The sequence below is a fragment of the Stegostoma tigrinum genome, chromosome 28 (genome assembly GCF_030684315.1).
Source record: "Stegostoma tigrinum isolate sSteTig4 chromosome 28, sSteTig4.hap1, whole genome shotgun sequence".
Lineage (NCBI taxonomy): Eukaryota > Metazoa > Chordata > Chondrichthyes > Orectolobiformes > Stegostomatidae > Stegostoma > Stegostoma tigrinum.
The window spans coordinates 33,109,784-33,126,202 of record NC_081381.1 but is presented as its reverse complement, the minus strand read 5'-3'; the positions used below and the strand labels follow the sequence as shown (position 1 = coordinate 33,126,202).

Genomic DNA, 16,419 nt, shown 5'->3' with positions numbered 1-16,419 from the left:
ATGATCTGGGCTGTGCAAGCAATCTTCTGTAGCTTCTTACATTCCTGGGCAGAGCAGTTGCTGTACCAGGCCATTATGCACCAGGATAGTATGCTGTGGTGCATTTGTAAAGGTCGATAAGGGTCGTTATGACACCCTAAATTTCCTCAGCTGCCTGTGGAAACAGAGGCATATTATACCTTCTTGACAGTCATTTCTGGAACAAGTTGGTGCTGCAGTGGAGCATTGTTTTGTCCTTTGGATTTCTCTGGGCAAATGAAATCCTGCCACATTTTAACCCAAGACCCTCTGATACAATACAACTTGCATAGGTCATGAAAGGCTGGACACTGGGTGGATAAGACAAGCCACACCTCATTCAGGAGTTGGATTTTCCACTGAATATGTTGACAGCTGCTCTCATTGTTCCAGAGTCCATGCAGATACTGCCTGCCTGTTACAATTGTTTCAAACTTGCGTCATTCTTCTGGAGAAGCGCCAATGATGCGCTCCGAGGGTTGGCCAGAACTACCTTTCGGATGGACTGAAGACCACAGAGCCAACAACCAGTACCTGAAGCCTTTTGGTTGTATTAGCTTTAGTGAAATCACATTCCTCACCTTTGCACTGATGCCTGCCTGAGAAATGGCCAATCTTTTCACCTGGCCATTGTGATCATGACATGAGCTCAAGCCTGTTAGCTTGAAATTGATTTGAGCTTTAATATGATCTGCTGAAACCAGGATTTTTTTTTTAGGATCTTTGGTCATCAGAAATAGCAGGGAATTTACTATTTTCTTAACCCCTCAGTGTCCAAAACAAGCAGCAATTTGACCGACTACCATTCTTTGCCAGCAATCTGCTGTCCCTGAAACTAAAGATTTTTACTTCAATCAACTGAAGTTTTGAAAGACAGCCAATGGATTGTTAATCCATGTGGCGATATTTACTTCCCATTTTTCTTTGTGTATCATTGTGCCCTTTAAAAATTGCAAACACAAATCTATATTGCAAGGAGTGTTTTGTTTCTTGGCTCTTCTTTTTTGTGTTATTGCAGCTTTAAGAATTTAGAAGTTGTAAGCGTGTGACTATAGCTAACATTCACATCAAGGAAAGAAGCAGTGATGATATGATATTTGCGTTTTTTACTCATGCCAACAAAAAAAGTCTGAATTAACTGTCACTTGGATGCAGGTAACGCCTTTTCAGTGTAGCAAACATTTTTCCTGTTGTTTTAAACTTTTGTTGTCGTTGAATCAGTTTCTTAGAATAGAGCTAACCTTTCAGCACCCTTTATGTGCCAGTTTTTTTAAAGAATTGGAGATGTCCTGGGCCTCTTGAAAACAACCTTGTGTTTCAAAGAGAGAGAGAATGATACAGTGCTCACTAAGCTTCAGTACCTGCTTGTTCCCTTCTGTTGTTTAGTCATGGGTGTAGTTGTAACCTCAGCTCTTTACTTGGCAGATTGTCGTATGGATGTTAGGAAGAAGACTTCTCAGAAGTGCCATACTGGCGTCACTTCTTCAGTCTGCCATGTACACTTACTGCCACTAGCTAGCTTTCTGCCAGTGTCCACTTTCTGTTAGCCACAAGCATGATGTTTTTTATGTTTGTGTTGGCCTGTGTCACATATAGCGCAGAGACTTGGAGTTTTTGTTGAGACTAATGTCTTGAAGTTTATTTCCAACAGTGACTGTTTCCAAGCTATGATATCACAGACTAACATACAGTCTGGTTCTGTGTTTACTGACAGCAAAGTGCTTTGCACACAAATAGATGACTGATTACACTGACTCCATGACACACAAAGAGTAGCTGATGGTGAGAGGGCTACCTTCATAGCAGAATGTCATGTGTCATCGTGACATGTAATTGTTTTAAAGGGAGTGGCCTGTCTCATCTGGAATCTCTGCGACATCGCACCTGTCTTGTCACCAAATAGTGGGATGCTATTACTGCACAAATCGTCATCAGTTTGATTAAAAAATGGATATCCAATACAGTGGATGGAGAGGAAGATGGTTCATTGTGGAGGATGATTCTGAAACTGAAATTTGATCCAGAGTGGGATCTCTATGATGATTGCAAACTGACTCAGCATAAATTCATTAAACCTTTTGCATCAAGTGCTGAAGACAGTAAATTTGATCGTAATTTAAACATTTTGATTATGGCTAAAGGTATCATTGAAGAATTGAATTCATTCAGAAGCATATGTCCCATTGAATGTGATTGCTGATGCAGTCTAATTCCTATTTCAATATGGTGACCGCTTACACCCATGGTGCACATTTTATTCTCTGCATATTTTGCTTTTGGAAGGATTTTTCAAAGATTCAAAGGTCATTATTTACAGCCTCAATCTACATTACATAGAGACCTTGCAGTAAAACTCTCAGCCCCATACTCTGTGCTCCCTCAACCATAATTCACCTTGCTAGTATTTCCTTTGTAAAGTGGCTGCCAAATATACTACAGTGTGATGTGGAGGTGCCGGTGATAGACTGGGGTGAACAAAGTCAGAAGTCACACAACTTCAGGTTATAGTCTGACCAGCAGGCAAAGGAGGAGCCATCCTCATACAAAATAGAACAGACTACTGCAAACAACTACACCCAAGAATACTACAAATAACTACCTGCCATTCTGACCAAAGAACACACCTGTCAACACGACAGACCGATGAAGACTTTTGATCAAGTCCTTCAGAGTACCCTACACACTCTCATCCTGTGTACTTCTCGTGTAGGGGACTCCTACTGCCTTCTGAAGCTACACAAAGCCAACCTACCTGGACTTCCCATTGTATCAGGCAATGGGACGCTGTGGGAGAACCTCTCTGGCTATGTCAAGGGCATCTTGAAACCCATTGTACAAGGGACCACCGGCTTCTGTAACGACACCACAGATTTCTTACAGAAACTCAGCACCCACGGTCCTGTCGAACCAGGAACAGTCCTAGTTACAATGGACATTTTGGTGGCCTCCAAGAGGACAGCATCACTGAAACAGCCTCAGTACTCAATACCAATAACTACCAATTTCCAGGCACCATCCTGCAACTCGTCCACTTCATCCGCAACCACAACATCTTCACCTTCAACAACCAGTTCTTCACCCAGACACATGTAACAGCCATGGGAGCCACATTTGCTCTCCAATATGGCAACATTTTCATGCACCAGTTTGAGCAAGACTTCTTTGCTGCTCAGGACCTCTGACTGACGCTACACACCAGATACACTGACGACATTCTCTCCCTTTTGGACTCGTGGCAAGGAATCACTGAAACAACTACATAATGATATCAACAAGTTTCATCCCACCATCAACCTTACCATGGACTACTCTTTAGAATCAGTCTTATTCTTGGACATGCACATCTCCATCAAGGATGGACACCTCAGTACCTCACCGTACTACAAGCCCATGGATAACCTCACGATACTGCACTTCTCTAGCTTCCATGTTAAAGAAACCATCCCCTACAGATAAGTCCTACGCAAACCCAGGATCTGCTCAGATGAAGAGGAATTCAACACATACCTGAAGGTTTTGAACGGGATAAGATGCTCGACTCATTGATTGCCAGTTCGGATGTACTGCAGCGAGAAACCGCAATGACCTCCTCAGAAGACGGACACAGGATATGACCGATAGAGTACCCTTCGTCATCCAGTACTACCCCAGAACAGAGAAACTACGCCATGTTCTTCACAGCCTTCAACATGTCGTCGATGACAATGAGCATCTCACCACGATCATCCCTGCACCTTCATGCCTCACCTTCAAACAGCCACCAAACCTTAAGCAGACCATTGTTCGCAGCAAACCACCAGCCTTCAGGACAATATCAACCACAACACTATACAACCCTGTCAAGGCAGCCTCAGGGGGACATGTCAAATCATTGACATGGATACTACCATTATACGTGGTAACACCACACCACATGCACAGCAGATACACATGTGACTCGGCCAATGTTGTCTATCTCATACGCTGCAGGCAAGGAAGACCTGAGGCATGGAATATTGGGAAAACCATGCAGCTGCTACAACAATTGACGAATGGACACTGTGCAATAATCACTAGACAGGAATGTTCCCTCCCAGTGGAGGAACACTTCAGCAGTCAAGGACATTCAGCCTCCAAATTTTAGGTAAGCATCCTCCAAGATGGACTCCGAGATACACAATAAACAGAATCGCCCAGTGGAAACTGATGGCCAAGTTCCATACCCTTAAAGATGGTCTCAACCATGATCTTGAGTTCATGTCACGCTACAGGTGCCCCCACCCGACTGCTTTGTATCTGTAAAACCTTCCCTACTGTCCTGTTTTGACAGCATCACCTTGATAAATTGTTATGTTCTCTCTACCTTAATTAGTTTGTACAGTTTGAATTACTTATTACACTCACACACACGCTCTCTCTCAGGCACTCTCTCACACACAAATGCAAACATGCATGTTCACACACACTCTCACACAAACACAAATACACACACCCTCTCTCTCTCACACAAACATGCTCTTTCAAGCGCGCGTATACACACACACACACACACACACACACACACACACACACACACACACACACACACACACACACACACACACACACACACACACGCACCCTACGGGGTGAATCATTTCATCCAAGGTGTTTGTTTATTTGTAGATATATTCTGTTTTTCAAAACACACAATTTGTAGTCAAAATCAGTCAGTGTGGCATCTTATAAATTCCTGTTATTGGAATAAAACCAACCTGATTCCAGGTTAAAATTCTGTGACAGATTCTGAACAAAGCCTCAAACTTACAATTCAGTGTCTGACTTGAGGTGTCACCTTTCGTATATTCCTTTCTTTCTGCCTGACTGTCATGACAGCACAGCGCTGACACGGACTTTATAAACACTTTGCACACCATCTAACGCTCTTGGTCACTTGTAGAGACTTATTGTCTGACATCCCACTCACACTAGCTGTATGATCTTTTAATCACTCTGCCCTTGATCTCTCTGCCTATAAACTCTGTGTCTGTATGCTTTGCACTCCGAAAGCTTGTGTGAATCCAAAAGAACCTGTTGGACTATAACCTGGTGTCATGTGACTTCTGAAATATTCTGCAGGTACTTTGATCACTTCCGAGAGGCATGATATAAATAACCACCTTTTCTAATCAATAGAGCTCAGATCTTCTTCCCACTATTTCTTACCTCCACTACAACTGGCAACTGTCCCATTTTAACTTTTCTCATTGCAATCTTCTTGTACTTACTGCTGTTGGATTCTCTCTGTTGCTCCCATTTTGGGGGCCAGGTTTTTGTTGTGTTGTGGTCAATGCATGATCACAAGGGGGCAGAATTTACAAAGTGATAACGAGAACTGCAGATGCTGGAGAATCCAAGATAACAAAGTGTGGAGCTGGATGAACACAGCAGGCCAAGCAGCATCTCAGGAGCACAAAAGCCCTCTGATGAAGGGTCTAGGCCCAAAACGTCAGCTTTTGTGCTCCTGAGATGCTGCTTGGCCTGCTGTGTTCATCCAGCTCCACACTTTGTTATCTAGAATTTACAAAGTGATGTCTGGGTTGCTGTCAGGGAATGATTATATATTGAGTATTACTGAGATATAATAACACGCTCATCTTTACAGAGGTTTATATTACAATTCCGTATGTTGTATTTACAAAAAATATTAGATTACACAAAATGATGAGTCCAGCAAAATTTTACCTTTAAGTCTGGTATATCAGAACTGGTGGAACTCATCTGTATTGAATGCTAAATGGGATTAAAAGATGAAGGGGATTACACAAAGTGACACAGTTAATAAATTTACAGGGACTTATTTTCACACTAATAGGGTTAATTCCTAGTTAATTAACTATGTACTTAATGCTCTGCTAATAACAGAGCAAGGAACACTGTTGCCTGCAATCTAAATTACTCTATTCTGGAGGGTTTATGTTCCTGTTTTCATGCTCTCATGCTCTTTGGAAAATGGGGTGGTGAAGCATATCTGATAGGAAGACTATCATGTCCCTCTTGGCAATGGGAAAGGTTGACCCACCAAACACAAGTAAGGGAATGCAGAGCTCTCAACTTCACTCACCTTTGCTGTATGGAGCAAGATTCAAACTGCGGATCGTTACTGCGGATTCTGGAATTCCAAAATCAGAAATAAAGGAAAGTCCACAAATGCTGAGCATGTCTGGCACCAAGGATCAGACAGATGCAGAGTTACCATTTCAGGTCGAGGTAAATTCTGTTTCTCTCTCTCCACAGAATCTGCCAGACCTGCTGAGCATTTCTGGCATCTTCTATTCTCCTTTTCAAACTCTGCATCTTCTGCCTCACAAAAGCAGAAATGCTGCCATTAACCCAAAGGCTGGGGCAGAAGTTCCCATGGGTAAGTCACCTTTGAATCCTACAGACCAGAAGGTTCAATGTTCAATCCCCCATTAGTGCTGCCTTGGCTGAGCGAGACCAGGAGCATTAGGAGCTGTACATTGAGAAATCCCCTTACTGACCGCTCTCCAATGACCCTGCTACAAAGTGTGGGTACATGATCCAGTCCAGTTATGATTACCCACAAGACAAGGTGGAAAGGAAGACTGACATAGTGGCGCATCTGATAGTTATCTCTCACATTCCTGTCACAGCTTATTTACTATGGCTGGTCTCTAGGTGGCCAGCATCTGGAACATTCTGCCTGGAAAGCTGGTGGAAGTTGACTCCAGACATTTTATTAAAGGGGAGTTGGTCAGACACTTGAGAGAGGACCTCAAAAGGTTATGGACAGAAGGTGGGAACTTGGGACTGAGCAAAGAGTACGATGGGGCCAGCTTCCTCTTTCTGTTCTGTAAATCTCTGTTCATTCTGTTCTATGACATCAATGGGGTTATTGGATCATCAAATAGCACCATTGCTTCTTAAACAGCCAGAATAATGGGAGAAAGTTACCAGTATCACAGTTCAATGTTTTGTCTGATTGGCATCACTTCCAACAGTGCAACATTCTCCCAGAGCTGCACTAGGGAGTTAACCTGGACACATGCCCGCCCTCTGTAGTGGGGCTTGAACTCGCAACTGGGAACAAAACCGGGATGGCTGGCACTCTCAGTCCTAAACCACGTGAGTTAAACTGTTTCGGGGGTGGGGACAAAATGCCTGGACCACAAGCTTTCTTAGCCCATGGTGAGGTGCTGCCTCTGTGGCTCCAACCACTGGATCAATACTGATCTCTAACAAAGTGCTCCTCACTGGCATGAAGTGTCAGTTCACAAATCTAATATGGGTTGCTCAGTCAAAACAGTGCAATTTTAGTCCCCCAATTCAACTGCCGTTACTAGGTTGTTAAATGACATGCTCTCTGGCACCTCCTGCTGTAGATCTCTAACAATTCATTCTGCGGAATTACATGATGGCTGTTTTGTTGAAATCTCCCAGAACAGACATTAAAATGGTTCAATTTTCAATTAGATCTGCCCTGTCATCTCTCCCTTCCTGTTCTGCACACAGTGACTTGTGGCTGAGTTTGCCCTCACAGTCACCAGTCATCCTGTAGTATCTCCTCAAGGTCTGAGCTGCTACAGTGAGCACACAGACAAGGAAAGAACAGGAAGCAATCCAGCTATAGGGGAGATGGTGTCTTCATGCTAGTGTCACTGCACTAGGAAATCCAAACAGCCCTGTATGCATTGGTTCAAATCCCACTACAGCAGCTGGTGGAAATCAAATTCACATGATAAGAATCTGGAATTGACAGTTAATTTTAGTAACGAATCTGATATTGATTATCGTACCCATCGAATTTACTAACATCCTTTAGGAAAGGAAATCTGCTCTCGTCATCTGGTTTGGCCTACAATAATGTGATTCTCTTTTAATTGCACTCTGCAATACCCTAGCCAGTCACTCAGTGCAAAGGTATTTAGGGATGGGTAACAGCGCTGTCTTTTTCAGTAACTTCAGCTCAATACTGTCTGATGTTCACAGGCCAACAGTGGAGGGCCCAGGGGAACCTTCCTCACCCAGGGTTTCTAACACTAGCTGGAAACCTCACAACCACAGGTCAAATCAATTGACAAAACATGAGAAGTTGTAAACCATTTGGCCTATCAAACCTGTTCCACCTTTTAAAATATTTGCAGCTAATCTTGGGCTTCAATTCCAACTTCCTGCCTGCTCTTCACATCCTGGAAATCCCTGCGATACCAAAGATCTGTCAATCCTGGCCATAAGTATATTCCACGAATGAACATCCACAATCTTCTGAGAGGGTTGAGAATCATGATCGTTGAGTGAAATAATTTCCCTTTATCTCAATCCAAATGATCTGTCTGTATCCTAAGGCTGTGCCTTCATGTTTTAGATTCCCTGACCAGACGAACAGTCTCTCACTGTCTCCCCTATAAAAACTCCTTAGAAGCTTGTTTGTCTCAATGAGATCACCACTCATTCTTTTAGGCTCCAAAAAATATAGTTACGCATATACTCAGTCCCACATCCCAGGGAGAACCTAGTGCTGTTGTTATATAACCATGCCTACTCACCAGAACTGAGCAAACAAAAGCAAAACTTTCTTTTTCAGGAATATGTCGGAAATGTTGTTGTTTAAAGGTGAAAGCCAACACTTTGTTGCCCTGCTCCAATGTTTTGAGGCTGTTGGTGTGAGGATGAGGAAATAACATGAAGCCTCTAAATCATAAAGCATGGGCCCATCATGGAAATGGCCATTAAGCTTCGAGCACTGACAGAGAATACTGTAGTTCCTGCAAGTCCACTGCGCCTGAGAAGCAAGGGGAATGCCTGAAGGATTTTTGGAATAATTTTGTGCTCTATCCCTATTTATAAAGCCGAGGCTCACATTTAACTGCCATGTCCTATCAGCCTCAAAAATTTGTTGACTTGTATCCCCAGGTTTTTGTGTTCCTGCACTCCCTTTAAATTAGACCATAAGATTCAGCCATTCAGCCCACTGTTCTGCTATTCAATGTGATCGTAGCTGATCTGATATCTCCCAACTTCACTTTCCTGCCTTTTCCACATACCCCTTCATTCTCTTCTCTGATTGAAAAACTATCTCAGCCTTGAATATGCTTAAAGCCCCAGTTTGCCCAGCTCTCTGAGCTAAAGAATTCCACAGATTCATTACTTTCTGAAAGAAGAAATTCTGTCTCATCTCCGTCCTAACTGAGGGAACCCTTACTTGACCCTTGACCCTGTCAAATCCCCTAGGAATCTTGTACATTTCAATGAAGTCACATTTCGTTCTTCTAAACTCAAATAAGTACAGGCCCAAACTACTCAATCCCTCTTCATAAGAAAGTCCCTCCATACATAGGATGAAACCAGTGAATCTTCCCTGGACTGCCTCCAATGCCTGTATATCTTTCCTTAAATAACTGTTCACAGTGTGATCTGATTAGTGCCTTGCATAATTTTACCAAGTCTTCCCTACTTTTACACTCCTTTCCCTTTGAAATAGAAGCCAACATTCCATTTGCCTTCCCTTTTACCTGCTGAACTTGTCAACTAACCTTTTGAGATTTATGCACAAGGACTCCCAAATCCCTCTGGGGTGTAGCTTTCTCTGTTTAAATAATATTCATCCCCATTATTCTTTATGCAAAACTGCATAACTTCACATTTTACCACAGTGTACTCCATCTGCCTAGTTTTTGCCCACTCACCAGACCTGCCTATGTCCCCTGGCAGGCTCTCTGTGTCATCCTCACCACTTGTGTTCCCACCTTATTTTGGCTGATGTACATTCACTTTAATCACTCAGATCATTAATATATGTTGGAAATAATTCTTGCTCCAGCACTGATGCCTGTCACAGGTTGCTATCCTGAATATGTCTTCTCTTTCGCCAATCCTCCGTACAAGTTAATTTACTGCCTCCAACACCATCGCTGCTTCCTTCTTTAGCAGTCTTATGTATGGTATCATTTAGATTGTATTGCTGGGAAATGTAATTGATGGTCACTCACTCAGCAACAGTACCACTAGTTTCATTGCATTGAATTCTGTGTATGTCCTCTTGCAGTAATGGCTGTGTCAGCTGTCACCAATGGCTTTCCTACCAATATCTGTTGAAGTTCTCTGATTCTGACTCCCACACTAATCTCCGAACCAGCATCAATTTGTGCTCAGAGCACCAGGCCTACATTCCCTTGTTTTTTAAGAATCTCCTTTATCACACTGTATTACAATGTATTTTTATCCCACTTTTCCTCCCTTCCTGCCACTCTTGGTGATGAACAGTCCCGCAGGCAGTTGTTGCCCTGAGCCAAGTGTTGCGTCTTTCTCTCAAATAAAACTAAGAGACCTGCAGGTGCTGAAATTCTGAAATAAAAACAGGAGGCGCTGGAGAAACTCAGTAGGTTTGTCAGCATCTGTGGAGAAAGAGAGCGAGAGAGGCAGAGTTAGTGTTCCAATGTGATTCTTCTTCAGTTCCAAAGAAAAGTTATTGGACTCAAAGCATTAATTCTGTTACCGTCTCTCTCTCTGTCTCAACAGAATCTGCCAGTTTCTACAGCACTTTCTATCTTTATTGGCTGTTTTTGCTTTCAGATCAGACAGAATGAACATTAGTGCGCTCTTCCACCATGGAGGCACTTGATGGCTGTCAAATTCTTAAAATATCTTCAACAGGCACGTCAAGGTTGTGAGTATAAGACAATCCATGATAAGCGCAGTATGAAATTGAGGAGAAACTTTTTTATCGGGGGCAAATGAGAATGTGGAATTCTCTACCACATTAAGGAATGGAGGCAATTAGCATGGATCTATTGAGGAAGAAGCTAGGTAAGCCGATGGGAGAGGAAAGAAATGCTGTTATAGTTGAATGAAGTAAGGTAGGTGCGTGCTGTACAAATTCTGCTGCAGCCCGTTTAGGCTGAATATCTTGTTTCTGTGTTTTAAATTCTGTATAATTTAGAGCAAAACACACAATTGTAATAGAGATAATGGGAACTGCAATTGTAATAGGCTGCTTTCTCGATTGTAGAAGCAAAAGGATTCTTTCGTCAATTCTGAAGCTTTCATTGATAGGACAGCACGGTTGGAAATGTCCGAGGCCCTGGACCTCAGTGAGAGGACGGTATGTAGACCCCAGCACTGGAAAGGAGGTTTAATATTTACTCTTCAGTGTATGACAGTAAAGAATATCTTATCATTACTCCTGCGTGGGGAGAGAAGGGGTTGTTACTCAATCGATTGGATTGTACTGTAAAATAACAGCTACAGAGTGGGCTCAGTCCCCGTGCTGGCTGAAATATTTCTGTCTCCTTGCCTTACCCATTGCAATATTGTTATCTTAGCTGTGATTAGCAACCGAGCCAAAAGATACAGGACATGAAAACAGAGAATCAGTGCACACGCCACATCCCAGCCACTGTCCCAGCATGGATCGAGAAAACCTCCCAAGTTTATGAAAAAACAATTTGCAACAAAATATCTTCATGAATACCCAATGATCCTACAAGTTATATATTTTCACAAGGAGTGAGAAAAACACCCTTTAAATTCTTTCATAAATTCAGAACATTTCTGACTCGAAGAATAGGAGAAGGCTTTTCATTAAACCTGCTTTCTCTCTGTCCCACCACAGGCCTTCCCCCGATGGTTAAGTGTCTGAGGGAAAGCTCCCTGTGCTTTCCTTGTGTCCTTAACAAAAAATCAAACAAAACTCAAAAATGTCAACCCAATTTTATGATATTTGGCCACATTTGGCTAGGCTATCCTTCAGACTGGTTGTGGCTCTGTACCTATCTCAGTCAGGAGGTATTTTATCATGGTAAGAGGGTGCAAGAGAAGACCATTCAGCCCCACAAACATTGCTGTGCCATTCTACAAAATCCTGCTTGATCTGAATCTGAACTCCATTTATTTACCTTTGATCTGTTTCCCTGATACTCCAACCGAACAAAAAGTTCTCACTCTCAATCATCAACATTTGTATTGACCCTCAGCAACAACAATTGAGGAGAGAATTTCCATGATCCTTTGTATGCATGAAAAAGTGCTTCTTGATTTCTCTCCTGAATGGCTTATCCTAGATTCCTCAGCAGGAGTAACAGTTTCTCCATATTTCATACGTCAAGTTCCTCCATCATTAATCATCTGTCAAGCTTTGAAGTGCATAGGAATAGAAGTGTAGTTTGCTGACCCTTCCTCATAATTGAACATTTTACTGCCATTCTGGGGAATCTTATATCGTATGACCCCCAAGGCCACTGTATACTTATAAGCAAGACTGTGTACTATACAGCAAAAACATTACTCCCTTTCCTTTGTATCCCAGAACTTTTGAAGACAATGACAAGACATATTCAGCCTATTTGGTTACTTCATGAACCTGTGCATTAGGTTCTTTGACATTTGTGGACCTGGACACAAAAATCCACTTTTTGTTTTTCTCTTTCCCATCATGTAGTATCTGGACCTGGTGAAGGCCCTTTCCAGCTTGCTTGACGTGAAGGAACTTTCTGGGTCACTCTCTTTGAAGCATGTTCCCCGGGATGAGAGGGAGAAGCTTGGAAAAGCACGGCAAAGGAACCTGGAGCTGTTGAACAGCCGAATTGCCCAACTGAAGAGCCAACTACACAAGAAAGACGAGTTGCTGGGGGAATACGAGAGTGACCTGCTGCAGCTCAGGTATGTCGAAAGATCCAAGCAAATACTTTCTTCTCTGCACTAATGTTGTCCAAGCCTTATAAATTGCAGACACAGACTGCTTCAGTATCTGAGGAGTAGCCAATGGAATTGAATATTTTACTGTACCGTTGCTAATGATGAAGACCCAGAGGCAATCTCCAGGTTCTGCTAACTTGCTGAAATGCAACTTCAAGTGCCAGCTCCCAGTATTCCTTATGGAGTCATAGAGCTATACAGCATGGAAACAGACTCTTTGGCCCAACCAGTCCATGCCGATCATGTTCCCAAACTAAACTTGTCCCATTTGCCTACACTTGGCTCATATCCTTCCAAACAGTTCTTATTCATGAACTTTTCCGAATGCCTTTTAAACACTGTAACTGTACTCACATCCACCACTTCCTCTGAAAGTACATTTCACAAAAAACAGTGTAAAAAATGTTACCCCTCATGTCTTCTTTTAAATCTTTCTCCTCTCAGTTCAAAAATATGCCCCTTTGTATTGAAATGGCCCTTGAAAAGACACCTGCTTTCACCTTAATCTCTATCCTTCATGATTTTATAAACCTCTATAAGGTCACCCCTCAGCCTCCTGTGCTCCAGCGAAAAAAGTCCCAGCCTATCCAGACTCTCCTTGTAACTCAAACCTGCCAATCCTGGCAACATCCTGGTAAATCTCTTCAGAACCTTCTCCAGCTTAATAACAGGCCTATAACGGGGCAACCAGTTCATGGGCTTCAAAAACAAGGCTTGGTGTTACCTCATCTCCTCTTCCTAATTGACCTCACACTCCATTCCCTTGCTTTCTCAACCTTGGCTATGGTTTGTACAGGCATTGGGTGAAAGAGCATCCTTAGTCCTACACCGGTTTCCCAGTTGGAATAAGAAGGAGAGCTTCCCCCAAGAGCAGGAGTGGCTGCTTTGATAACCACCAGACTGCTTACACTTCCCTCCTGTCACCTTGGTGTCAGCAGACGGTCAGAGGTCACTCGACATAAGTGCCAGGCCGATGTGGAGAGCTTGCAGGAGGAACTGCAGCGACAGATTGAGGAGAACAAACTGATCCGAGAGTCCATGGAGCGAACACAGTCACGCCTCGAACAAGAGAAGAGACTCAACAAAGTCATTAAGCAGCACAAGGTAAGGGGCCTCAAAATGGCAATGGGCCACAGAGCAACGTCATCGATGTATGATTAGCCCAAGGCCCGGTTGTCATCACGTAGCCTGCCTTTCAGAGAGATTTTCTTCTGTATTAAAACCAGAAAATGTAGCAAGTGAGCAGCAGACTACTCAGAAGAAACGGTTTGCATTTCAGAGTAGAATCTCCTTTTGAATTCCAATTTTTCTTCTCTTGATTCTCACCATCAGGGTCTACAAACTGGCCATCTCATTAGAACCTATTCTCCCCCCCAATCTGAACCATCCTGCACGAACCAACTCTTCCTGAGGTATGGATTCCATTGCCTTTCCTCAGCCACATTACAACAACGATGGTATGTCAAAGGGACTCCATGGCCTGTGAAGTGTTTTGGGCTGCCTGAGGCACTATATAAATTCAGGTTTTGCTTTGACTACACACACCTTGCCTGAACTGGATATTTGGGTCTCCTTTGGATGCTTCATGGAGGCGTCTGGAGCTCGAAAGTACTGCAGTTGATCTCCATGGTGACTCGCTGAGAGTTCTGGCCATTTTTACCAAAGAGTGCTCTGGCCCAGCAGAGTTACCCACTCCCCACAAAGTAACAGGCTGATAGAGTTCCTCAGGAACATCATTACCTTTAGTTTCCTGAACTGGCAGGGGCAGAGGAGTACCCAGACAGCAGGACAGAAAGCCAGCTCTCCCACTTTCTCCATCAGCCTCTGAATCCTGATGATAGTGTCCTATCTGCAAGAACTACCTTCACTTCAAGATTTCTGGAAAGTTATTGAGTGAGCACCAGCACATTCAAACCACTTCTCAGCCTCCACTTGCAACTGCTGTTCCTCTCAGTCTGGCCTTGTGTTTTTGGACCACTACCAGACTTAATTGGACGGGGAACCTGTCTCCAAGTCAATTCAGATGTTTTCTGTGTGAAAATCCCAAGTAGAGACTATTGCCCTCTTGCAGCAACCTCCGCAACATTCTGGAGTCAGACCAGTTGATTTTAATCCTGTCCACATCACCATGGTTTGCTCCCTGCCTCAAGGTAACAAAACAATTGATATTTCTCCCCAACTTCGCTGATATCGATGAGCTCAACAGAGAACAGGGAATTAAATCTGGGACTCCAGCCCAATCTGAGCTGTAGCAACTCACTCACTGCTGACAATCAGAGAGACTAAGCCCAAAAGAACAGCCTTTGCCAAACGCCCAAGTGTTTGATGACCAATCAGATCTGTTGTGATGTTACCTCCAGTTCCTCATCCCTCCCACCATCAAACAGCAAGTATGTTTGCATTTGTGGATCCTTTGCCTCTATCAACAGCTGCTTGTTATTTAAAAAAAGGACAAAGATAAATTAGGCCAACAATTCTTGCCACTAGAGCAAGCCAAAATCAAATCAATACTCCCTTGAAAGTAACTGTAGCCAAATTGAAAGCCCCTTTGTTGCTGCTGACAGAAGGTCTGTTCCTCTAGTTGACTGTATGGACTCTGACAGGGATGGGGGGGCGGGGTTATCTGGATGTTCCTAATGAACCCAGTCAGCTCATTACCTTGTAGGAGTGGGTAACTCTGCATCCTTTGGTAAAAATGGCCCGAGCTGTCAGTGTCACCAAGGGAGATCAACTCAGTTGGCTGGACATCAGGTTTGAGATGCAGAGCGATGCCACTAACACAGGTTGAACTCCTGAATTGGCTGGAATGACCATGATCATTGTCTGCACAAGATCACTCCGTGCTTGAGGTGTGGTGACTCTGAGGTTGGACACACAACCAGTTGTCTCTCTGTAATAAGAAAGTGGGAAGTGGTGACTTCACCTTAGCTTATTCTGACAGGGCTCAAAACTGTTCTTGAGGGCTCTCCTTGAAATTCTCTGAAGGGCTTATTTTTGATTTTTGGGTGGTTCCTTTATGATTTTGAGGACTCGTGGATTACTTAATTCGGCAATGGAGCAACATAGTAACAATAACTTCTGTTTTTCTGTGGTGTCTGATTTATCAGGGATTTAGATTCTCATAGAAACAAAATTAGAAAAATTAATTGATATCCCCAATAATTATCTCTACTCCATTAAACCTCGAGCCAAAACAGACAAGGAAAGCATTAATTTGTGGGATGCCAGAGCATTTAGGTTGGCGTGAAACAACGGCATTAGTTAGTAATTTTTTAAAAATGATAACTGACTCACTTCTATACACAAAAGCCATCATTTTAAACAAACTTCCATGTATTAGTGAGATCACAGCGAAAATTGTTGCATTTTGTCTCTTATGCATTCACTGTATCTCAACTAATTCATGTGTAAGACACTTTGTGATGTGATAACACATAAATGCAAATTCTTATTAAATAAAACTTTCACATTAATTTCTACAACTGTAGAACATTAATTACAATATCATCTATTACACTTACTCCCATATAGTAGCTCCCAAACTCTTGCAGCTTTAATCCGAAACATTCTACATTAATTTGCAAATATTCATGATCTCAGCATTCCTGTTCCCAGTTAGATGAGCATTTCTTTGTTGAAATATTTAATCTGTGTTCTCCCCTTGTAGTCTCACTCTCCCATTTCAGACACTTTCCACCATTTGTGGACTCACTTCCCCTTTTTGCAGCC

General features: G+C 42.9%; 1 protein-coding gene across 1 annotated transcript in view; it reads left to right on the top strand.

Annotated features, from left to right (window-relative positions):
* fhad1 (forkhead-associated (FHA) phosphopeptide binding domain 1) overlaps positions 1-16,419 on the top strand; it is a 131,719-nt gene that overhangs the window by 100,471 nt on the left and 14,829 nt on the right. The window contains exons 26-28 of the mRNA XM_059638058.1: positions 11,006-11,098; positions 12,434-12,654; positions 13,629-13,794. Of these exons, the coding sequence (XP_059494041.1) occupies positions 11,006-11,098; positions 12,434-12,654; positions 13,629-13,794 (480 nt within the window). The remainder of the gene's footprint in view (positions 1-11,005; positions 11,099-12,433; positions 12,655-13,628; positions 13,795-16,419) is intronic.